Source organism: Argiope bruennichi, chromosome X2 (genome assembly GCF_947563725.1).
Source record: "Argiope bruennichi chromosome X2, qqArgBrue1.1, whole genome shotgun sequence".
NCBI lineage: Eukaryota > Metazoa > Arthropoda > Arachnida > Araneae > Araneidae > Argiope > Argiope bruennichi.
The window spans coordinates 23822921-23848121 of NC_079163.1; the positions used below are offsets into that span (position 1 = coordinate 23822921).

The window sequence follows — 25201 nt, forward strand, 5'->3', positions numbered from 1 at the left end:
TCATTGATACATAAAAGAATTCGAAAATATAAAAATATATGATAAATAAAAGAATGATTCTTTTTTTTTTCTTTCAAAAGATGTATTCGCCATTTTCTATTTCGAATGGTAAGAATAGGAGATTATTTGCAGTAGTTAAAAAAAGATTCGAATTGATGTGACATTGATAAATAAAAAGAATTCGAAATATACAAATATATGATAAATAAAAGAAGGATTCTTTTTCTGAAGAGATGTTTTCATTAAGATATGTATTCTACTAAGTACAATATTCTACCAAGTGACGCTTATTAACTTATTCGGATCAAATGGAAATATTTTTAAAATGGAAATAAGACCTGGAATACATTAATTAGTGCATTTGGCTCTTTATTTTAAATTATAAATGGCTTGTTGTTTAACTTTTAAGTATAAAGCGAAGTATTGAAATATATTAGACAATTCAATGCAGCTCTTTAATAACCTTTGACATATATTCATTTTTTTAGTTAGATAAACAACATAGATAGAGGAAGTACTTGGAAGATGTGAACAAAAGAATGGTGTTTTGCTTCTGAAATACTAATTATTCAGTTCAAAATTAAGGAAAATTTTAACACTTATAAATTTTTATCATAAGTGAAAGCTTATGAGAAAAATAAATTTTATTTAAAAATGGTTTTAAAATATAGTATCTGTTTCCTAAAATGCAAATATTGAATGTTGTTTTGTAAATTATAACTAAGCTATTTCAGCTAGAATAATAATAAAAAAAAGCTTAGGAGGAAAGTAATTTTTTCCACACAAAATGTTAGTCTTTAGTAGTTTTAGATTTCCGAATTCTGATACTAAAACTTTTAGTATGAAAACTTTACAGAGTATACAAAAAATACTTTTATGATGTTGAGACGGTAAATATTTGAAATATTAGAAAACATAACATAAAAAAATGAATGAAGAGTGTTAAAAAAAACCGTCATAATATAAAATTATTTATTATCTTTGAAAAAGTTCATTGGGAACTATTTTTTTTTGACAAATCTAATATCTTGGTTATTTTAAAGGATTATTTACTATATAAGAAAAGACGTTCCATAAATTTCTAAAAAGCAAAGAGAGAAAACATATTTGAAAAGTTTTTGTTCGTAGAGAATAATATAGGCTTTAGCTTTATCAAGTCGATGAAAAGTTTTTCATAAATGGCAAAGAATTTCTTTTAAACTAGTTTCGTAAAAGAATCCCTTATCTATTGCAAGGGAACCTTATTTTATGTTGTTGACATTCTCTAACTTTCCGCAACCAGATTTTCTAAAAGTAGGAAAATAATAGTTTCATAAGGATAACAATAAAAACTTTCGATGGAAATAATTTAAATTCAGACAAATTTGTTGTTGCCATGGGCCAAAGACGAGTCCTGTACCTCTCCAAGTCTGCTGAACTACAAAACTCGAGCCAAATAAAAATAAAAATACCAAATAAATAGGGATAAACTCTCTTAAAAGGAAAGAGACCAATTCTTCTAAAAGATCCCTGTATTTCCCTGGCTCTTTGATTGATATGCCATGGAAATCCTTATTAAAACATCACAGTATATAAGACAGGGAAAATTTGTTTCTCCCTCTCTTTTTACGCCCCGTCTTGACGAATCTATTACTGTAAGCTGACGTGCCTTGTCCGCGCTTACTTTCAAATAAATTATGCCTTCCAGGGATGTATTAAAGCGAATTTAAAAATGCAAAATGTCTCTTCTATGTCTTCGAAACTGCATTCTGCTTCAAACAAAATAATGCTTATATATATATATATATATATATATATATATATATATATATATATATATATATATATATATATATATATATATAGTTGGCTTCTCGTCTTGTTTCAGGTTTTCTAAAAATTTGAAAATAACAGCTACATTAGGGTTAAAATAAAATCTTCCAGTGAAAATAAGTAAGCTAAAAAATGTGTCGTATCTATGGCAAAGTAATGATTGCTGTATACCTTTGAGTTTGCTGCGATGTAGAAATTCTGCCAAATAGAGGCAAAAATCTTGGATAAGTAGGGATAAACTCTTTGAAACAAAAAAAAGTTTAAAAAAAATGTGGCCGTAACAGATTTTTTCCATTAATAACAAAGAATTTAATGAAATATTTTTAATTGCAATCTAGTTTTATTTTTGTTATTTCCTTGACTTCTTTAAATTTTTTTCACTCATATTTTCTAAAAGTAGAAAGTAGTGTGTCATCAAAATTAAAATAAATAAATTCTATAAATTCGGATTCTAACAAATTCGTAATTGCCATGATAAAGGAAAGATCGCTGGACGACTGTGAATCTGTTGAATTTAATTAAACGAATTATAGTATTATATATATATGTATGCATGTTTATTGCATATTTTTTATAAATAACAAAGAATTTTTCCTAAGTTAATTTTTTTATTCGAAATAAAGTAAAAGAAACCACAAAAAACATAAGAAAAGTAACTCTTTGAATATTTTAAAATAATTCTCGTCTAAGTTTTCAAAAAGTTTAAAAATAGTGGTTTCATTAGAATTGTAGTAAACATTTCCAGTGAAAATAATTTAAATTCCCAAACAAATTTATCGTTGCCATGGCAAAGAAGCAATTACTATTCATCTATGAGTCTGTTGAATTTCGGAAGTCTTGCCAAATAAAAGCAAAAATCCCAAATGAAACGGGATAAACTCTCTTAAACGAAAGAAAGCAAAAAAAAAAAAAAGTAAATGCCCGCTCTTAGCAAATATTTCTCTTTACCATCGATCTGCATCCGGGCATTTTCCCAAAAGCTAGATCCGACAAATAATACGAGATGGATCCTGAATCTATTCTCAGAGAACCGGGCTATTTATTGTGCAATACAAATGTAAATTTTACTTTTATTCTGGAATTTGCGAGTCACAGTTTGCACCATATTTTATTTATGTTTCGAAAATTCTCACAGCAAGGGATTCTTTCTCTCCAGTCGAAAATATGTAAACTGTGCCTCTTTTTGTCGGCTCGAACTGCGAATTGAAGGATCGACCGGACTTTCGTGAAGTTGAATAAATGGCTTCCATACGTATATGGAGACCATTTGGTTCCGGTTTCACACACAGAGAACTAAAGGATATGGAAAGACATCATTAATTGTAACAGCGTAGTTGGCAGCATATTTCTCAAGAGTGCATTCAATAAAGAGGGAGTGTATTCTTTCTTACCAAGTTTTTCGTTCTATCATACATAAAGCACAATTTTTTTATGACCAAAGATTTGTGAACCAGCATCTCATTCGAAAGTCGCTTTTATTCGAAAAATAACTTACTGTTTTGCATTTCCCTTTTTTGTTGCAGTTAGAGAAAAATTTTCTTACCAGTTTTTCAAAAACATGTAGGAGAAATGTCTGTTGGTAGAGATTTCTTATTCATCTTGATCAGAGAAATTCTCTTTATCCTTCAGGAAATTTTGAGTTAAGTGGTTGTTTTTGAGCAGATTTTCTTTATAAGTAGATGGACAGAATTTTATTATTGATTCAGATCATTCAAAGCACAGCAATGAAATTATATAAAAATTTCGACAACATTTTTATAGACCTGTATTTTTTCTTTTTCAGATTAACTATGAAACTACGCTGCCCAATGAATTTCAAGTACTTTCCCTTTGATCGGCAAATATGTTCTTTTGAACTTGAAAGTTGTAAGTACTAATTTCATTTCGTTAATTCCGAAAAAAAGCCAAATCATCTGTCATATCTTTAAAGAACTATTTAGATTTTATTATAACATGCGTTTAAACTAGCGTTTTACAATACATGGAAAGGAAACTATTAAAACAAAAATATGCGGGACTTCAAAAAATTAAAAAAAAATAAACATGAGAGAGAGAGAGAGAGAAATATGAAGAAACAATATTTGCACCTAATTAATGAAATTAAACTAAGAAATGATACATTAGTTACACGAAGTAAGATGTCATTCTTAACATTTTTTTTCTTTAGACTATGTAGGATAAAAATATTACATTAGATTAAAAAAAAGATGTGCCAAAAACTTTACTTATGGTTAGGCATATTTGATAAAGATGCTTAAATAGCATTTTACCTTTCCTTTATGAGCAAATTTCTGTAGCAGTGAGTTTTTTCTCCTCTGTATGCGAGCTAGTACAGTAATTATAACACTAATGTATTTGGGCTTTCATTTTCACAAGGGAAAAGATCTGTCTGCTCTCTAATCATTCATGGGATAATTTTGTTTCTTTGTCGTTTTGTAATAAATACCCTGTTCATAAACGATTGGATTTACTATTGACTTTTTATGAGGATTTTTCTTTATAGCTTAAATAAATGATATTAAGGGCAACTTAAAGATACCACAAATTTGATTTTTTATTGATACGAGCGGGAAAATATCAATCTTGTTTTTTTCCGCAATTATAAAATCGTAAGTTTCTATCCTTCTGTAGTATAACGAATAAAATTCATAAATCCATCAGAAAATTGACAAAGTTCAACTAGCACTATTGGAAGAAGACTACTATTTAACAGGATGTTGAAAACTAACTTCCAAAAGCTAAAATGTTGAAAATTTCCTGTTTATTATGAGGAATAATTGTAACTCTTAACCTGATTAAAGAAATTTAAATAAAAAAGAATGTCATAAATTTAAATAAGCAATATAAATAAAAAAGAATGTCATAAATTTAAATAAGCAATATAAATAAAAAAATAAATAGTAAATAAGTAATTCATATTTATATGAAAAGGAATAAAATTCAATCAGAATCATCAGAAAAATGATACGATTTAATCAAATATTTGCTTCATGCTTGAAACACAAATATTTGCTTCATGCTTGAAACACAAATATTTGCTTCATGCTTGAAACACAAATATTTGCTTCATAAATCAACATGCTTGAAACACAAATATTTGCTTCATAAATCAACATGCTTGAAACACAAAAATACATAAAAATTCTAGTTTAAAGAAATAATAATGCATTTCTTCATACAGCGGAAGGTTATAATCAACAATGCCCAAATTCATAAGAATTATAAATCAAAATGAATAAACTCATATAAGGAAAATAAATAAAAATATTAATAAGGTCATACGAAATCTTCCAGGATCATTAGAAGAGGGGGACGATATAACCTAATTCTTAAAACTGGGTCCCAAACACAAAAATATAGAGAATATTTGGTTTAAATAAAAATAGCATATGGATGTTTAAATGATATATAGAGGGAAAATAAAGTATCTATTAGTGTATGGCTGGTTTTACAAAAAGTTCTGTGTCAAGAGATGCTGTATTTTTATGCTAAATGTTACTATTATTCTTTGTTCGGCTGGATAAAAATGCCACTATATGCATGCACAGTATGTTATGTTACGAAGGAGGCAAACATTTAATTTATGAACATTTTACAAAGGTTTAGTTAAGTTTTAGTTTAGTTATATTAACGTCCCGTTTAAAGCAACACAAGGGATATTTTGGGACGGACCTCTTAGTTTTGAACCGCGGTCAGATGACGAGGACGACACCTGAGCTGGCACCCCTTCTCCACACCACACCACACCACACCAGCGGGAGGACGTTTGGTCATGACGGATTTAACGTGCAACAGACCCCCTTACACGACGGTTCTTCGGTGGAATAGGGTCTCGAACCTGAAGCCCTCCGGCTCCGAGCCGAGACCAGGCCACCGCGGCCCTCATTTTACAAAGGGAACTTCTTTTTATGAAAATTCAAATATAATAAGAAGAAATTGTAAATATAAGAAGCAATTAATTATCTCTAAGAAATATACATCTTACTACAAATATGCACGGTATACCCATATACACAATATACAAACAAAAATAAACGCAATATCCCATAGGAAATATACGCCATAAAAAAGTTAACAATTTTTAAATATTTACGTTAAGCTCTTCCACAAACTTTACTTGAAGCTGTTCTGTCTTAATTATTTCACAAAAAATATTAAAAAAACACTTTGATCACATGAAGTTATATTATTAATTAAATTAATAATATTCATTTTTATTTTGAGACAGCATTATTCCAACATCGGTTGTTAAAAAGAAGGTTGATGCATTGCCAAATATTCCGGTGAAACACAAAACCAACATATTTCAGTTTCTTCTCTCAATCGAAAAAGCAGTGACTTTGTTTATTAATTAAATATATTTTCTTAACAAATCAAATAAATTTTATCTAATAATCTCAATGAATTTCTTTTCTTAAATCAATATCAAATAAATCAATACCTTAAAAATATTTTAACATACCATTTCTAAAAACAATATTTGTCCTTTAAAAGGTTAAAACAAGCATTCAGTTTCTTAGAAAAACATCTAGCAGCTTGTTTTAACACTGAGAGGTTTAAATAAATATCCTTCTGCAAAGCTCATATTATTGATATATTTTACAAAAACATTCTTTACTCTGTTTATTTTTAAGATTCAGTTTGAATTAGCATTTTTTCCAATTTCAAAGGCGATCGAGAAATTGAAAACCTCGCTTTGAATGCAAAATCTCATTTTGCGCAAGATGTTTTTCACAATATGACGCAAGTTTTGTATTTACATGTGTAAGCTGAAGCATTCACATGTAAAACAAATTGTCAATATCAGGACCACCTATTTTATCTCTTTGAGGCATAGAGGATATTGAAAGATAGTTTTCAGTACTTTTTGAAATCATACAAATGCATTTTGGTGCCACATCATGAATTATTCTCTAAAAATAAATAAAATAAAGAAGTTTTTGATTGCATTTTTTGCATTATTTGGAGACATTTATTTAAATTGAAAGTGAATAATTAAACATTTTTATCTAACCTTAGAGATTTGTTCTGATGATGCAAACACTCGTCATGGTTTTCATTTTTATTAAATTTTTCACAGTTAATTTACTATCAAACTTAGTGACTTGTTTTGAAGCAGATTTTTTTAACACATTTAATTAAGTTTGTAGATATAATAAAGTGACATTTAAAATTATCTAAATCTCTTCCATCATAGCTATTTTGAATTATAGCTAATAATTCAGACATATATAAAGTGCAGAAAACAATGGAAAATTCAGGAAGTTCAATCAAAACAATATACAAATTTAGAAGTTTACTAACTTTGTTTTAATTTATTAGAATTTTATATATTAAAAGTTTCCTAGCCTTTTTAAGCTACACGACAATTATTTCTAGGTAAACTTTTTATAATAATATTTAACTGCTAACATATGACGGGGAATGACACGTAAACTGGTATCCTTTCTCCAAACTTCCCGAACACAAAACCAGAGGTACAATTTATTTTCGTGTCACAGACCCATTTTATGCGACTCACAGAACAAAATTAACTCATTTTATGAACTATTTAAGTTATCTCGGAGACGCACATCCATGTAAATTTGTAATTGGCGAATACATTCCAAAAAAGCCAATAAAACATGAATGTAATTGATAAATTAAAAGAAATTTATGAGTTATAAATCATTTATTCGCTTTTCGTAACATACATTAATTTTATTTATTAAATAACAATAAAGCAAAAGAAAATGGTTTGAATGATGAGTGAGATTCGAACAGCGCTTATTTAATTAATAATTATGCTCTTATTAAACAGTAATTATGATGCAGAAAATCATAAGAGATCACTACATAAAACTAATTTGCATTTTTTTTTTTGAAATGGGAATCTACTGCAGGACATAAATGGCCTTTTAAAATTCACAAATGATTTTTAATGCGTTCTAATGATTTATTTTATCTACAAAGTAATATTTAAAGTGATGCACGATGTTCTGTTATGTGAGCGAACTTAATAATATAACCATTTTTGTTTCTTTCTTTCAATATAATACAGATTTCTACCTTTTACTAGCTTGATTATTAGAATTTTTAAAATACTAGAATCATTTTTAGAAGAAATAAGGAATCTGCTTAAAAGTGAGTTAATACTCAAACTTTTGACGAAGTATTTACTGTTTTCTGTAAAAAATAGCGAGCAATATCTATCTATACACAACGCTTACGAACAAGTAGAAATTCTTGAAATTGAAAGAAAGAAACTATTTGTACGTAATATTATAGTTAGGAATACGACTTTTAAGTTACCCAATGCACGGAAATTAGCTCGAATACTTGGAATGCGACTTTTAAATTACCCAATGTACGGAAATTAGCTCGAATACTTGGAATGCGACTTTTAAGTTACCCAATGCACGGAAATTAGCTCGAATACTTGGAATGCGACTTTTAAATTACCCAATGTACGGAAATTAGCCTGAATATTTGGGATGCGACTTTTATGTTGCCAAATGCACGGAAATTAGCAAGATTAGCGAAAATGACAAATGATTTAATAATTCAGAAGTAAAAACTTTGCATGGCCTTGTATTTTATTGATCTCAAAGAAAGCCCTTTTTCACAATTTTTAATAAATATAAAACATTTTCTAAAAGGCAGAAGACTTTTCATAAAATGAAAACCATTTTAGAAACTTGAAAATTCCTATCAAACCTTCTGTGCATCGCATTTATGTTTTTCCATTTCGAACATATTTCCGTAGCCTGAACTCTTTTGGTTTTGAAGGAAACGATTTTCCCTACAAATAACTTTCTTTCAGAAAGAATTCCCTTTTTAATACAAATTTAGTCTCTGTCAAAAAGCGAGTGACAACTATTTTCTTCCCGCTGAGTCAACTTTAGAAATTTCGATTCTCGGACCCGCATCTTGAACATTTTGGAGGAGGAGACTGATCTGTGTGGATATTCGTGATGTAGTGTTCTCGGTGGAATATGAATCGAATGGAAATCTATCTCGATGGTGTTCGCAACTGTGTTTTCTCACGACTATCGATCAACTTTTAATCCTCTATATTTTCTTTACATCCTTAGTTCGGACCAATGTTTTTCTTTCGTATCAAAGTTTAGGTTATGGTTATGATAACAATGCCGTAGATAGAAGTTTTCAAAGTATACACAATCAATTTCTGTCAATAAAGAATTGCATATTTTCACAATTTTTTTCCTGTTTTTATGAAAGGATTATCTCCAATTAATTGCTAAAATTTTGTATAAGCATGATAAAATTGTGGATTAATGGCAGGTGTGAAAAACTGGAAGATTCCTTAAAATTTTTATTTTTGCAATGATATGTCAAGTTTTTATAGCATGCTTTTATAAGAAAGTAAGTCGGATGTCAAATTATTATTAAATATTGAATATTAAGTATTATATTATTTTTGAAATACCTGAATTATACTCAGCATATAAAAAATCATATTTTAATTTTTGCAAGCTATTCGAAATTGTTATTTTAAGTACTATTTTGTTCATTAAAAGTATATTTTCAAATTCAAAATTTTAAAGATTTAGCATGAAAAATATTAAAATATGAGATACCATTTCATCGAAGGATAGAACACCCTATTATCATTTGGATACATTTTATTATAAAAAAGGCGATTTTTAAACAATTTAAACAGGCGTTATTTAATTTATTAATTTGAAAATGTACATTTTTATGTATTTTGAAGTATAAAAATAAATTAATGAATCAAACATGTATACATTGATTTATAAATTGAAAAATATTGATAAGAGTTTAATTTTTTAAAAATATTCATTATCAATCAGCTTTAAAATATATATAAAAAAAAACCCATTGAAATTCTGTAAAAATTGATGATATTTCTTGGATCGTGCAGGACTTTGAACTGTATTTGGTACTTAAAAATACCTTTAAAAACAAGAAAGATATAAGAACACTGAATTTCTAGAAAATACTTGTCCCTTCAATTAAAAAAAACAACAACTTTGGAATGCTATTTAATGATAAAGTTAAAAAATTTCTCTAAAGTTTTCCTTGGTATGGTGTAAATTTTTATGGCGATTTTAGTGTTGTAAAATTTAGTATTTCTGCTTTTTTATACTTATTTTAGTGTATTTAAGCAGAAAAATAATTTGAAATTTTACAGTAAGATATAATTAATAAAGATAGGATGCAGACTGAAAATTTTTTTTGTCATCTCAAAAGATTTGGTCTCTTTATCGTTTATATAGAGTATCGCATTTAATAAATTGCTTTACACATAATACAATTCCCAGGTAGGATCGGGCTGGTTAAAATAGTTATATACATAAAATATAATATTCTGAAAAACTTTATTACTAGAGCTCACGGAAATGAGAAAACTGTTTGAAATTAATGAAGGTTGTTTTGCATTTTAGCGAATTTGCTCATTATAATGAAAGCTTATTCATAATAAATGTTAACTGATTACTCAAGAAATGAATTTTAAAAATATGTATTCATTGCCTTCCATCGAATAATTGTTTGTGGATATTTGAGATTTTTATAACAAAGGAAAATAATTTATGTATAAAATTTAATTATGCTAATTTATATACAAATTATAAAGCATGCTAATATAAAAACAAGCTAATTTATACATAAAACATAATTATACTAATAAAGGATACGATTTTATCAAAAATTTACTTAGACTTTTATTATTTATCAGAAATATGATATTCGGGTATGCTAATATATCAATTCTTTTTTTCACATGCTAACATGAAAAAATTTGACCTCTATACTTTTTATAAAGAGACTCATTTAAATAATTTATTAAAATTGATTTTCTTTTCAAGTGCAGTGAACAAACACAGTTGAAATTTGCGTAGGTGAATTAAATGAAAGGTGTATAAATTCATTATTCATCATATTTTGCAAAATCAAAGAGATAAAAAACTTTTAATGATAGTAATACCATTAAATCTCATTATAAATAAATGGAGATGTCTCAAAATTTTTTATTTGGAAAAAGCTTTTAATTGCATCCCTCAGTTTTCAGCAGGATTTAGTAATTTAGAATAACAAAAATAAAGCTGATACAGCTTTGTGCTCATGTATAAAATGGCATTTCTTAATTTAATTCATACCTTAATTAATTTCTTATTTTTTCTCAAATTATCCTATGTTACTTTATTCTAATATTTCTTCATATTTCTTGATCTAAATATCACTTTGTATTTAATTGCTTCTTACGCGCGCTCTCTCTCTCTCTCAAAAAAAAAAAAAATGCTGAGGCTTTAGTTCTCAGGCTCCAAACACTTGCTTTCATGCAAATATCATAAGTTGCATGAATTCTTATTATGTACTGTTTTTCGAGTGTCACCATTCGTAGTCAGTGAAGTTTTATGGATACAAGATTTAAAATTATTTCGAAAACGGAATCATCTTTAGTTTTACAAAAAAATAAAAAAATAGTTTTACAAACTTAGCCAAGGCATTTTTAATCAAATATAAAAGTCTGGAATCCATATACATCAAAGAGAGATTAAGGCAAAGTCTGCTACCAAAGGAAAAAAAAACGAGAAGGTTTACTGTAAATAATTATAACCCACTTCTCTTAAGTGATAAATCAAATCGTTTTTAAAAGATCTTGAACTTCCATCACTGGTCAAAAATGAACAACGAAAATGTAAATTAAAGGTCACTGAAAAGCAGGAATGGATGAACTCATTCTTAAAGAAGAGCTGAGTCAATTAATAAACGTGGATTACAATTAAGGTAACCAGACGTAACAGATTAGTTGGGATACTTTTGATTCTTTTCACCGAGTTAAAATATGCAACGGGGGTTTTACAGGTCCCGTTTTATAAGTCACTCTTTTGTTTGCTCCTGGCTTATAAGTCACTTTCAATTTTTTTTTTAAGGGAAAGATTAGTTTAATTTAAAAACTACCCATGATTGATTTTTCTTTCCAACTTTTACTATGCATCGAAAATGGCATCCTGTTTTAATAATATGGTTACTTATTGTTTTGTTGTACGAGTCATTTTTAGTTGTTTTAAAGAATGATGAAAACTCGGTAATGTAATTCTTCTAATCGTTTGGGCAATGTCTAATCTCTAGCCGTCATTAATATCGATATTAATGGGATATTCATGTCGAATCTGGATAAATATCTCTATCTGAAGGTATCTTGGGAGCATTTCCGGTGAGAAAAGTGTTGAATAATTGAAACTGAGAGGTGGAAATGATACAGTAGCGGAACTGCGGTATCGAGAGACCAAAAGTTTCTGATATGCTGCGACTGTTTCCGGTCTTGGATTCTTTGTCCTTTATTTGAAACTTTCACAGTGCTTACAGTTCACTTAATATTACTGCTTAAATACATAAATTTCAACAAAAACTTAGGAAAAATGATTTTCTTTTTCTTAATATTCATTATTAATTTGATTGCCAATCCTTGAAGCCCACACTGTTAGCCGTATATTTATACAATATTTGAAATCATTAAACACATCCTAATTAGCTACTGAAGTTTCGGTTTACTGAACAAACTGAATTGAGAAGAGTACTAATGAATTTTCCTTCATTTCAGATGGTTTTGAAACGAAGGACGTGTCATTGAAGTGGGTGGATGGTAATGCGATACAGGTGAATTCGAAACTACATATGTCAAATTTCATTTTGGAGGATTTTGTGTCGGGATATTGTGACAAGCCAACCAAACGTAAGTATAACAGAGTTCGTGACTAACTAGAAATTGCATAATAACGAAAATTTGAAACAAACAGTTATATTTGTGATAAAAGGGCTCAATGAATTACCAAATTTTGTATTTATTTCATTGAAAAAAATGAATGTAAACAAACAAATGCATTTTTTTTGCTTGTATTACTGTCTGAAATACCTATTTAAAAAACTATTTGTACAGCAATATTTAATTTCCTGAATATATTATAAACAACTTGCATTAAGCGTAGTTAAAAAATACAAAAAAAGACAACATCTTACTTCAATTCTGTATCAATGCACGATAATGAAAATCATACATTTTAATTTATTAAATAATATTTTTAAGTGCAAGTTAAAATTCGGATAATTCGGTTTTTCTAGAAGTAAAGTATAATGAAAGCGCTGAAATCGACTTAAAAAAGTCTTAACTTAAAAAAGTTTAAAGTAAAGTCTTAAAAAAGTTTATAACTAGTTTCCTTTGCCGGTAGACACATGTTGAACAAGCGGACAAGTTTTCAAAATACACCTTTGGCCACCAAGCGAAGAATTTTAATCTTGCGATTCAAGTAATCATCAAACAAATTTCTCTTCTCTTTCGAAAAATAAGTTCAATTTAGTTTTATCTTTTATATAAAAAACATGGAATACTTTGTTCTCTTTCTGTGTAGTCATTTACTTTTGTCGGTTTTAATTGCAACTGGGTTCAATGGCATCTGAATTGGGTCAATTCATGGATTCTAAAAGCGATAGGACTCAAAAAATAATTAGTAGATTCAGCGTTATTCATTATGCTGAAAAGAAAGAACAGTAATAAAGCAATTTTAGTAATTCTTCTATAATTTCTAAAAACTGTTCTAAGCTATAACGTTTTTTGGGTACATATCTAAAGTAATAAGAAATAAAAGCATCATGTTTGGCATTTTCAAAACCGTCTGAGGGCCAATTATGAGAAAATTCTAACACATTTATAGAAGTTTTATAGTTGGGATATCTATCACAATTGACACAAAAATAAATTGCACTAGGAATCGATTTGAAATGCCGAAGCTTTGATAGATGTGGCTTTCAATGTATAACATAATAAAAAATAGTACTCAAAACATTTTACTGAGATGAAACAAAACTCACCAAGCTATCGTTATCTCTTTTAATCAGAAACAATAAATGCCTCTGAGCATGTCACAAATGAAACCAATTTTCTTTTTTGATGACAATGCTATAATCAATAAATAATTTCTTTCTCAAGATATTGAAAATGATGATATGACAAATATACGAAATGCCAGAATCCGATAATCTATAGCCACTGAATGAAGATTCTTAATAATGTATTTCATTCCACCGTAATTAAACTTAATTTTTTGACTCCAAAAATTATTTCAGCCGTTAAAAAATTGCGGTAGATCTTTATGTATGTACTGCGACCAAATTGGTCTAATGATGCACTATTTGTTTATCATTTCTTAAAATTTTTTTTTTCTGATTGCATATTTCAACATTTCATATTTCAATTTTTCAACATTTATTCTAAAATATTCATAGGGTAATTTCAAATTAGGACAATGATTCGAAAAAATCCGACATGCAAGAAGGTTACTCTTACTGATTATTTTTCAATTTTTTTCTTATCCGTTATTATCATAACAGAAAATTATAACAAAAAAAATGTAATGAAACACACACATAGTGGAAATAATGCAGATAAACAATCCTGCATTTTTTAAAGTCATGATGTAAATAGTAAATTCGAAAATTAATTAATTAAAAATTTACAAGTTAAATTTGAAACAAACATTGAAAATCAGTAGACATTAGTTTAAAACTAACGCAATATTTTGTGGTGAGTAATCTACTTTATAATAATAGTTGCGCAATATATGAATTGTGCTCTACTTTTAAATAATTATTTAAATTTTTTTTTTTATCTAGGCAACTTTTTTAAAATGAAGTGAAAAAAATCTGTTAAAAAGCGTTTTTTAATGTGAATTTTACACTTTTTTCCAATGCTGGACACCATCATTTAACTTACTGAAATGTGTATTCTATGCATTTATCTTTTTAACCTGTTGACTTCCGAATTTATTTATCTTTTTATAGATAGATGAAGGATCTTATTCAGCACATTTATGATTATTCTAATCCATACAAGAAAGTAAAGTGCTCCTGAATAATTGAAAAGTTTTTTTTTTATCTTTAATAAATTACTTTTTATTTTACTTTAAGGAAACTGAAAGTCAATGAGAAGTGCCCAAGTTCTTTTTTTTTGTCTTTTAAATAAATTTAACAAAAAAAAAGAAAACTTTTCAATAAGCACTTTTATTAGTGTAACGAACGAATAATAGGATTTTTTTTCTCAATTTAAATTATTTTTATACTTTTTAACCTTGAGATTCACTGTTTTTCAAACTCACTATCAGATTGCGGCATTGGCATGGAATCAAAATTTAACTCCATTAACTACTTACTGATAATTAAGTTCTGAAATATTATAGTAGTATATTATCATCTATAATGCGCTACTGCTCTAAATTTTTATAGTTTAATATAACAGGAAGTAAGGAGAAATTATTTGCGAAATGCTATCTTTAGAAACTTCAAACAAATCAAATGAAATAAAAATGTACAAATATGTCCCGAAATCCAAAAAGAATTGAGAATAATATAAACTTCCTCTATTAAGAAGTGTCGATAAAGTATAGTTATTATCTCTAGACAAAATATAATGTGGGTTTCTGTAAAAAGAGTCTTCTAACTTGATTTATTTGAAATTTTCAACCAGAACTCTCCTAAAAATTAAATGACATATTTTAAGTGAAACATTTATTGCTGATTCTATGCATATTAGAACTTCAAGAATGCATGAGAAACTTAAGCGTGCCTAGTTGATTTTTATCCTTTAAATCAATCACTCTTTCACTTAATTGCAGATTTAGGTATCAAACATTTTGTAATTCAATGCATGAGTCAAAAATGCTATTGTAGGCGAATTCTTTTTTGCGATAAATTTGATGTTAAAACAAAACGGCCAGCCTGTTACAGTAGGGTTTATGGGTTAATCCTTTTTACTTTAAACTTTTAATTATATTTTTCTTTGCCAAAAGTAATCCGTTTTGCTAGGGTTTGCTTCTCTAAAAAATTAAGAGTTCTCCGAAAAAGCCCGGAAAAGTGGTCTTTATAAAGGTTTGAAAGAAATGCCGTTAAGGGAGTGAAAGCCATGCTTTGGCTGAGAGACTTTATTAGATTTTTCAGTGCGTGCCGATTTTATCACGAAAACTTTTAAAAAGCTTCCATTCTTTCTTAAAGATAATAGCGAGTCGAAGTTTGACGCAAGGCAGCTTTATTGGGAGTAGATTTTCCACTCTTCTAAGTCATTGGCGTTTTTTCAGTGTTAAGGTAAATTAAATAGCTTCTTGACAGTAGCTGAGACTTCTGAAAAGAAATTTCTTTCCAACCTAAACCCTGTTTTTATTTTTTACAAAAAAAGAAGAAAAACTGTAGAAATTAAAAATAAGCCCAACAAATACTTTCTGAAGTATTCAAAAAAGTATTTTTACTGTTTCTTGTGAGATAAACTATGTAAGTTTCTTCTTACGGGGAGTGCACTTGTTGTTCCAGTTGATTTCTAAACTGCACATAGATTAGTACTGCTGTACAACTGAACGATATCATTTCATATTCTTTGTTTATCTAGAGGTTATCTGTCTCCCTTTCATCATTTTATATTTTCTTTTTAGCTCTAGATATAAGCTCTTTGTGTACCAACAAATATAACACAAGGTTTACAAACGTAAGGCAATTCTCAATCGATAATAGAAGGAAGTTTCAAATGGATAAGACCCAGGCACAAAAGCAAATTAAAAGGAGGAAAATAAACAAGAATATATATAAATACAAGAAGGAAAAAAAATGAAATTTGCAAAAATACAACAACAACAAAAACTGCAAAGCACAAGAATATGCACAAATACAAACAGAGTAAAAAAATTGCTCCAATGCAAACGGAAACAATCGATAATTAAGATTATACAATGGAAAAGGTTGGAAGCACGATAAAAATAAGATATTCAAAATAAAAATACATAAAACCTAAAAATATATTAGTAAATTATATATATAAGCAAATACACATAAATGCAGTCTAAATAATAAGGAAAAATACTGTTAATTACATGTACAAAATGATGTAATGGATGATTTGCTCTGAACAAAGGCCGAGAAAGGAAGACGCCATGTTATATTATTCTTTGGTGGGGTGATGAAATTTGGAAAAGGGGTGTCAGCTCAGGTTTGATTGTCGTTATCTGACAGTAGTTTAAATTCCCGAGGTCCATTCCAAAATAGCCCTAGTGTTGTTTTAAAATAGAACGTTAATATAAATAAACTAAACAAACTAGTACTGTTTCTTTAGTAAACAATTCATAACTGCAGGTCTTTCGGAAGTGAGACCAGCTGCAGTTACTGTAGCCAGAACGTGCGTCAGTAGGCAACAAATAGAAGACTTTCAAATAGGCTTTAAATTATTTACTACTCTGTCTTCTCTTACAAATATTTTCTGAAGTATTCAGAAACTGTTTTCAATGTTTTCTGAAGTTAATTGTTATATATTTTCCTTACATACGCTTAAGATTCTGCAACAGTTTGACTTTCCAACTGTGTTTGTGGAAGTAAAGATGTTATATCAATAAATGATCAAAATTTCTTTTCCTCTTCTAATTAGGAATTAATTTGTATGTTCTCTAATGACTTTGTGGTTACTTTACTTTCTTGTCGTTTAGATTTCAAAATAATATTCTTGTTCACCGAAGCAATTTGTATTGTTTCTACTGAAGTGCACTGTTTAACGTTTTCCTAACTTAATGATGCAGTTGTTATACCAGTTGATTATTTCTCTACATATGGGCTAATACAAATGAATCTTACTTTACAATTGCGATTTCATTCTCTACGCTAACCTGTTATGTCAGCTCTCAAACTATTCTGTAAGTAGCTTAAGTTCAGTGTCTGATTGAATGCTTTTATTCTAATGATTTGAAAAGCAAAGGGAGCCCTTTCTGTTTCCCCATGAGAATCCGAATCTGAAAGGAACTTTTGAGACTTCATCTAGACGTTAGAAATCTGAAGGTTATCACACCTATGAGGGTTTTTAAAATAATTAAAATTTTAGATCAATATTAGACATTGTTACAAAAATTTTCTGCTACAACAAAATACCGCCAATAAATCGTAATGACGCAGCACATTTAATCGCTATAGTTCAGCAGCTTTATTGCTGTCTAATCCTCCAGGTTCTTTACTTGTCGGCGACTCCGACTCCTCTCATACACAACTGCTGATGATCCATACAATTTCCCCGCAGCTTCAGAGTGCTCGTCTTTTATAGTTCCGGGAGGCGGGGCTAGAATCTTCAGACCAATCAGGGCGTACCTGGGTTTATCTCGGTTATTACTGGATGGATCGTGAAACTTCTCGAACTTTCCGGTATTATCCATTTAGTCGCCAAACTCGCCAAATTCATCGGCAAATCGCCAAATGGTCGCCAAGCTCAGCACGCACAGTAGATATCTTACAAAGGTTTTAACGGTTTTTCCAGGAGGACACTATTCGTGCCGGATAGCAAAATTACAGATTTGTAACAATATTTATATAAAACAAACGCAGAATTAAATATTTAGATCTTCAATTAAGCATGAAAAAATTTCAGATTCATGTATGGGGACACAGGTCAATTGGTTTATCTTTCAGCTTATTAGACTGAGACATTGTATTTATTATGGTGGCTCTGTTTCTATTAGTGGCGGGCGCGTGTTTTTCTTCGTGTGGATGTTGTACATTTGTTATAAGATTAAAATCTGAGCATTAGAAATACACAAAATTAGAAAAAATAGAGCATTAGAAATAGACCTTTTTTTGGCTGTAGTGGGAAAAAATATTTTTTCATATTATATCCTTATGAGCTAAAATAATATATAATGTCCTATCAGTGAAATTTAAATTTCCCTTTCGTTCTTTCTCATCAATAACATTAACTAAGGATTTTATAAAGAAAATTATGAAAAGTGAGAGAGATTTCAATTAGATTTGTTTATTTTTCGAAATAAAAAATTCTTATTCCAAATAAATATAGGAATAAAATTAATTGGAATTCCAAGTATATTTTGGTTTTATATTTCTTATAATTTCGAAAAAACCTCGATAAGGCATTCTAAGAAATTCATTTACATGTGAAAAAGGATTCCTCAAAAAATATCGAATAAACAATCTATTTTTTTCTATCTTATCATTGATTCGAAAAATAATTTGAAATCTAAAACTCCAGTTCAAAAGTATTTTACAGAACAGAAATCAATAATTTCTCTTCACACAAAACGCTCGTATAAAGAAAAATAATATCTTTTCTGAAAGATAAATTTTTTATATCATATTTTCATCTTTCAAGAATTTCTTAGAAAATTCATTTGATTGTTATATTTCTATTTACTATTCAATTTCTAGTGAATTCTAATCACAATCTTATTGGATTGAAGTAAAATATGAGAGCAAAACTTTTCATACTTTTTTGATAGTAAAATTTTTAAGAGCGGAAATATTTTTTAATTAAAACATGCTGGAGATTTTAGTTCTTAGAAGGTGAGAAAAAAATATTTTCAAAATCATTTCAATTATATTTTACAAAGAAGAACGTTTAAAATATTTTCACAATAATGAAGAAGCAAAAACAGCAATTGAAATAGAAAAATGCTTCATTTTATCTAGTTGCTTTTATATCTAGTTTTATTAACATTTGTATTGAAATAATATATTTCGATACTAATGCTAATCTTATTGAAAACTTTCAGTTATATTTCAAGATAGCTTTCTTTGTATCAATCTAAACTTTTTTTTACTGGTGCGAATGCTAAATAAAACTAGATATAAAAGCAATGATAAATAGTGATGATTTTTACCAAAGATTGTAGTTAATAAAAAATTCATTTTTTTTAACTCAATTGTTTTTTTTATTTACTCACTTTTTATGAAGAACTATTTGGGAATTGATTTAAAATTTTTATGCTTTTAGTTGATGCTCATTCATGAATTTGACGACTGAATAACACCAAAATTTTAGTAACTAAATATTACTAGTTTTATCGTTAAAAATTGAAGTAATGAAACATAATTTACCAAAAAAATTATCATTATTCTTTTTATTAAATTTAAATATACAGAAGTTTTGCAAATTTTTTTTTATTACAATAATCTTACAAGGAAATGAGTATAATCATACGAAATAATATCTAGTAATTCATAAATTACGTTATTCGGATTATGCGTTAAAATATCTTTAAAAAGTTTTAGTTTGTAATCATCATCCCATATCAACCCGGATCTTCATATGCAGCAAATAAAAATGTGGAAAATATTTTCTCAAAAAGAATTTTATAAGATAGAAATTAAGAGAATCAAAGCTTTTGAAATCTCTTTGGGTAAATAAAAGAATTCTATGGCACATTTCTATATACCTAGTATTCCATGCAGCAAATACTTATCTGAGAATTCCGCTAAACTTTCCTTCGAAAAACTCTTGTAGGAAGATCGGTGCTTTTGAAGTCTTAAGAGACCTTTAAATTTTTTTTATCAATACTCAAAACTCGTTTTTTCTTCAATATACTAGTGCTCTGAAAGTTTCTGTATACTAAATACTACTTCCAATGCGACAATGTTAATGAATTCTCTTCTCGCTATTTAGTACAAAGTGAAATTTCTATAAAATATATATTTTTAATAGAATATCCAACATAACATGGCCACCTTGCTTTGCTAATTTAAATCCATTTAAGACGTTAAGAAAAACCTATTAAGTTAATGACTTTGAAGCTTAATTAGATCAGGATTGTTATTTTTATAGATAAAAAAAGTAACTATTTTTTGCAAAGGGAAATTTTATACGAAAAAATAAGAATAAGTATTTTGTAAATATAGGCGAAATTCAAACCAGTGGGCTCCCCAAAACTTTCTTGCACACACTCTAATAAAGATGTTATCTCAGAAAATTCCTTCCATGGAATTTTCGTACAGTAGATAGGGAATATTAATCTCTGGAGTGAATTTAACATTTTTACTGAATCTGTCGTGTATTTGGCGATTTTTTGCCGTACATTTGGCGAGTATTTTGGCGATTAATCTCTGATATGCGGTTAATAGTTTCCAAAAATTGAGTTTGTTTTTTAGTCACATTTTTTTCGACCGAATTGAAACAAAACTTTAATCTGAAATCCCATATCAAATTTGATCTATTAAAATAATTGCTTTTTTACATGCTTCTGAAAGTACAGATCGACATATGATTAACCTCTTGTTAGATTTGGCTCAAAATTTTATACATATACACAGTATAGATTTTAAATCTGATGTACTGAATTTTATCTATTTAGCTCTCATCGTTTTGTAGCTGTCGTATTAATTTAAATTCAAATAATCGGACAGACAGAGGGTGGATCCTAGCACAGCCCACCTCTTGGCGTCTTTTTGAATTCTCGCCAAGCGAGTGGCGATAACGTCGCCAATAAGGCAACCTAGACGAATTTTTTAAATTTATTTTTATTTATTTATTTATTTATTTTTATTATTATTTATTTATTATTTTATTTTATTATTATTTATTTTATTTATTTATTATATTTATTTTATTTATTATTATTTATTTATTATTTTATTTTATTATTATTTATTTTATTTATTTATTATATTTATTTTATTTATTATTATTTCTGGCCTTCAAGTATCGATTTTTAATTGAAAAATAATAATAATGACAACTATTCAATTAGTAGTCAACTTGGTGAGATTTCAAATAAGTCGCCAAGAGGTGGACCCATCTAGGATTTTACCCAGACAGACTTCCTCAGAACGGATTTAGATAAAAATTTGATAGAAATCTGTAAATTCGATTTAAAGACCGTATACCCAATTTCATCTATCTAGCTCAAAGCGTTTTGAGTTAACTTGGTCACAGACTGACAGTCATTTCCCAAAAATGTGTTTTTCGAACTTAAGTAGGTCTGAAACGTGGAGATTCGTCAAACTCACGAATTTTTTGACGATTACTATATTTTCCCTATACTACGTATATGAGAAAGTGAAAGTGATAAAGCAACAAAGATATTTTATAAGAAAAATATTTCAATTTAGTTTACGCAGCTCCAAAATTTACATGCAAAATATGAATGAGGGGGGAAACTTTTACATAATTTGATCGCATTAGCGTGATTCTTATTCTAGAACAAATCTATACCCACTATATGTACTATATTGTAGAGCCTACATATCGAAACACTGGATAATATACATTTTTGGATCAAGCTGGAGAATTATTTGTTATATGAAGCGGATAAACTCAGAAATTTCAAAAAATTGGATGTGATTTCAAAACTGGGTTCCTTTGAAGCTCAGAAGAGCATCATCAAAGCAAAGAGAAGCTTCATTTTAATTAAGCTGCTGTTGTGGTTTTGCTTTTATGTTCCAAAGGTTACTTTTCTTCTTGTTTTAACAAAATAGAATTTCGAAATGTTTATGTTGAAATGCAAAATTTTTTCAAAATTACACTAATGCTATTACACATAAATTTTATCGAATCTAAGTGATTGCATTAATTGAATTCCTGAGTAAATTTATGTAAATATAAAAACGTGAATTCTCTTGGAATCGTGAATTGAGAAGTGAGAAATAAAACGAGATGTTTTAGAATCCTTCAATTCAATAATCGTTTTCTAGTCAAAAATTCTCGAAACAGCATGAATTTGAGAAAATATCTACAATATTCTGTTTTTTCTTAAAACTCTTTGGTAGTTTACTGTGGTTTCTTTTGCAAACCAAATTGCAAATGCCTTTTTTTTAAATTTTCGAATATAATCCTTAAGAGTGTAACAAATCATATTAAATTGCATTAAGCATTACTTAAAGCATTTCTAGCATTTAGAGGATATAATTTCTACTGCATAGAAGCTTAAAAAAGCGAGAAAATTCTTACGAATTTACAATAATCATGTTTTAAAAGTATTTTCAAATTCATCTAATATCTGAGATTTATTCAATTTTTTTTCTAGAATACACATTTATTCACTTCGAAAACATTTATTAATATCATAAAATGCAATGTTAAATAAATAAAATCTAACTTAAATACTTATTCTGTAAAACCAATTACCAAAACACGTGTACCAAGAATAAATATGAGAGCTGAAATATTTAACATCCACCATCAATCCGATTCTATCATCCTTTAAGCAGTTCATTTCGAGATAGATTTGGTCGTAGATATAGTGACAAATTCTACTGTGTCAATTTGCATTTTCGGAAAAATATCCGTCACAGGAAATTAATTAAAATCTCATAAATCTTATCTTGTTGCAGAAGCAATTTTGAGAATTTCTAAGATATTAGTATTAAAAACAAGAAATCTCGTTAAATATTTACTTTCTTCTTTTTGGAGATATTTTAACTCTAATAAATAACTAAGAATATGTTGTTTTCCTATATCATAGTATAATTCTGAGGCCTTGTGATATTTCTCTGATTATCAGGGATATAACGAGGAAAAGTTATCATTATTTACCCTTTCGTTTGAAATGGTTCTCACTTGAGCATCGAATAACAAAATTTTTTATTCTCCAGCTGAACGGAACTGAAAGTACCAATTCATCAACTGAAAGCAGTCACTAATTTAAGCAAAAAAAAAAAAAAAGTCTTTCAGACATATTTTTCGAATATGTGTTCCTTACTTTCTTATATGAACTGCGATAAGAACAGTTTCAAAGAGGAAGTTAGTTCCTCGTTAGAATGAGTGACATCCTTGGTTTGGGTAGGAGTAACTTCCTGAAATTGGTTAGAAATAGTTTTGGGTACTTTTATCTGATCCCAAGAAGCCTTGAAAGATTGAGAATTAATTAATTTTTTAGTTTCAATCACTTAATTCAGATTTCCAAAAATCATAATTCCCATCTGTAAGATCGGTGCTTCCAAGATCGTATGTTTTTTTTTCTTTTTTAAAATTTTATTTGCACATTTCAAATTGTATATTATTATAATCGTTTTATAAAGAATAAATTAAAAGTATTAAGAGTATTTTCAAATGTAATTGTGAATGATTGTGAAAAATACTAAAGTTAGTAATAATTACTAACATAATAACAATAATAGTTTTCTCTTTTTTTTCCCTTCTAGTTTCACTATGAGCTCTAAAAAGCGTAATCTTTGCGGGTCAGAATGATTCGAAAGACATCTTGTAGATGTTTTTACACCATTGTGGGAATAGAATATTATCTGCAAAATTAATATAAAATGTTGCCATAAAATCACAAGAGGTTTTTGGAGTTCGATTGTAAAATATCAGCCATTTCAAATACAGCCAAATTTGGTCTACAAATATTCCAACCATGGCTTATGAAGAAAAGTTCCAATTTTTGCAGTAATTGCAATATGTGCTATACGCACATTGCGCCAAATTAGTTAGCCGAAAGAATTACATATATCGCCAAATCTACTATGATTTCAATTGATATATTTGGTTCAGTGAGTTTATTGTGCTTTCATTTAGAATAATGAACTTTCCAGATTCTCATTTTTCATTAGAATACAGAAGTTTCCAGATTAATTTAGTTATGGATTTTTTCCGTTCAGTATCCGATGGAGCAATGTAGCATATATTTTTTATTTTTATTTTATGGGACTGTGAACACACAGTTGCTGCACATGATATGCACATAATACTCAATTATTTCTTCAGAAAACTTTGTAATTGATGAAGATTACTTTGGTGAAGTATCACAGACTCCTACATTTTAGGTGCGCATTTCTTTAGAAAACGGTGTAATTGGACCAGCTACTTATTCGGAAACTGTAAAGAGATATCGAATAATGTTTCTTAATTTTCTTACTTCTCATGCTCAATGATGTAGGTGCCGGCAGTTTTCCACATTTAAATAATATGGCGCATCTCTTCATATTGGATTGTGTTTTCGTCGAATTTTACAGTGCAGCGGAGAAATAGCAATCCATTTTTCCTGTTGGTTTACCACCGCGTTACCCAGATTTCCCTCCCTGTGATTTTTATTTGTTGTGTCATCTGCAAGGTGTGACTTTGAAAGGGAACGTTTATTTTCTAACCTCCGTTGAGGTTTGAGTGACAGTATTCAGTATTGAAATATTGTGTTCTATACTGATATGCAATTAAAAAGACACTTTTTGGAACCTTTGTGAGGTCAGTTTATTAAATCAATTACGCATGTCAAGGATGCCAAAATAAAATTTTATCTCTAAACCAAATCCATATATATTGCTATATTGCAGTTATTATTAAAATCCAGCGCTAATTCTTTTGCTAAATTTCCATGGTCAAAATAATATGCAGGCCAAATTTCGTTATATTGAGTTAAATAGAACTCTACACATCTCATATAATTTTATGTCCACCCTGCATATTGGTAATTTAATTATGAAGATAAAATATTAAGATATTGGAGATTAAAGAAAATCATGCTTTTGAAGAGATTTCTGCGCCTGAAATATGAGGTTTATAATAGCAGTTTCCAGCGAAGGGTTAATCAGTTTTTGAGTCAAAATGTTATGTTAAAATCAAGTTCTTTAAATTCATAAATGCAAAATTTCAATATATATTCTGAAACGGCCATTTCATAACTTACGTAGC

At 28.4% G+C, this 25201-nt stretch overlaps 1 protein-coding gene and 1 long non-coding RNA gene across 4 annotated transcripts in view; one reads left to right on the plus strand and one right to left on the minus strand.

Annotated features, from left to right (window-relative positions):
• LOC129961007 (glutamate-gated chloride channel-like) overlaps nucleotides 1-25201 on the plus strand; it is a 154327-nt gene that overhangs the window by 122542 nt on the left and 6584 nt on the right. For all 3 annotated transcript variants that reach the window (XM_056074798.1, XM_056074799.1, XM_056074800.1), the window contains 2 exons: nucleotides 3596-3678; nucleotides 12383-12514. In XM_056074798.1, the coding sequence (XP_055930773.1) occupies nucleotides 3596-3678; nucleotides 12383-12514 (215 nt within the window). The remainder of the gene's footprint in view (nucleotides 1-3595; nucleotides 3679-12382; nucleotides 12515-25201) is intronic.
• LOC129961009 (uncharacterized) overlaps nucleotides 1-25201 on the minus strand; it is a 133068-nt gene that overhangs the window by 48498 nt on the left and 59369 nt on the right. The gene's annotated exons all lie outside the window — the stretch shown is intronic.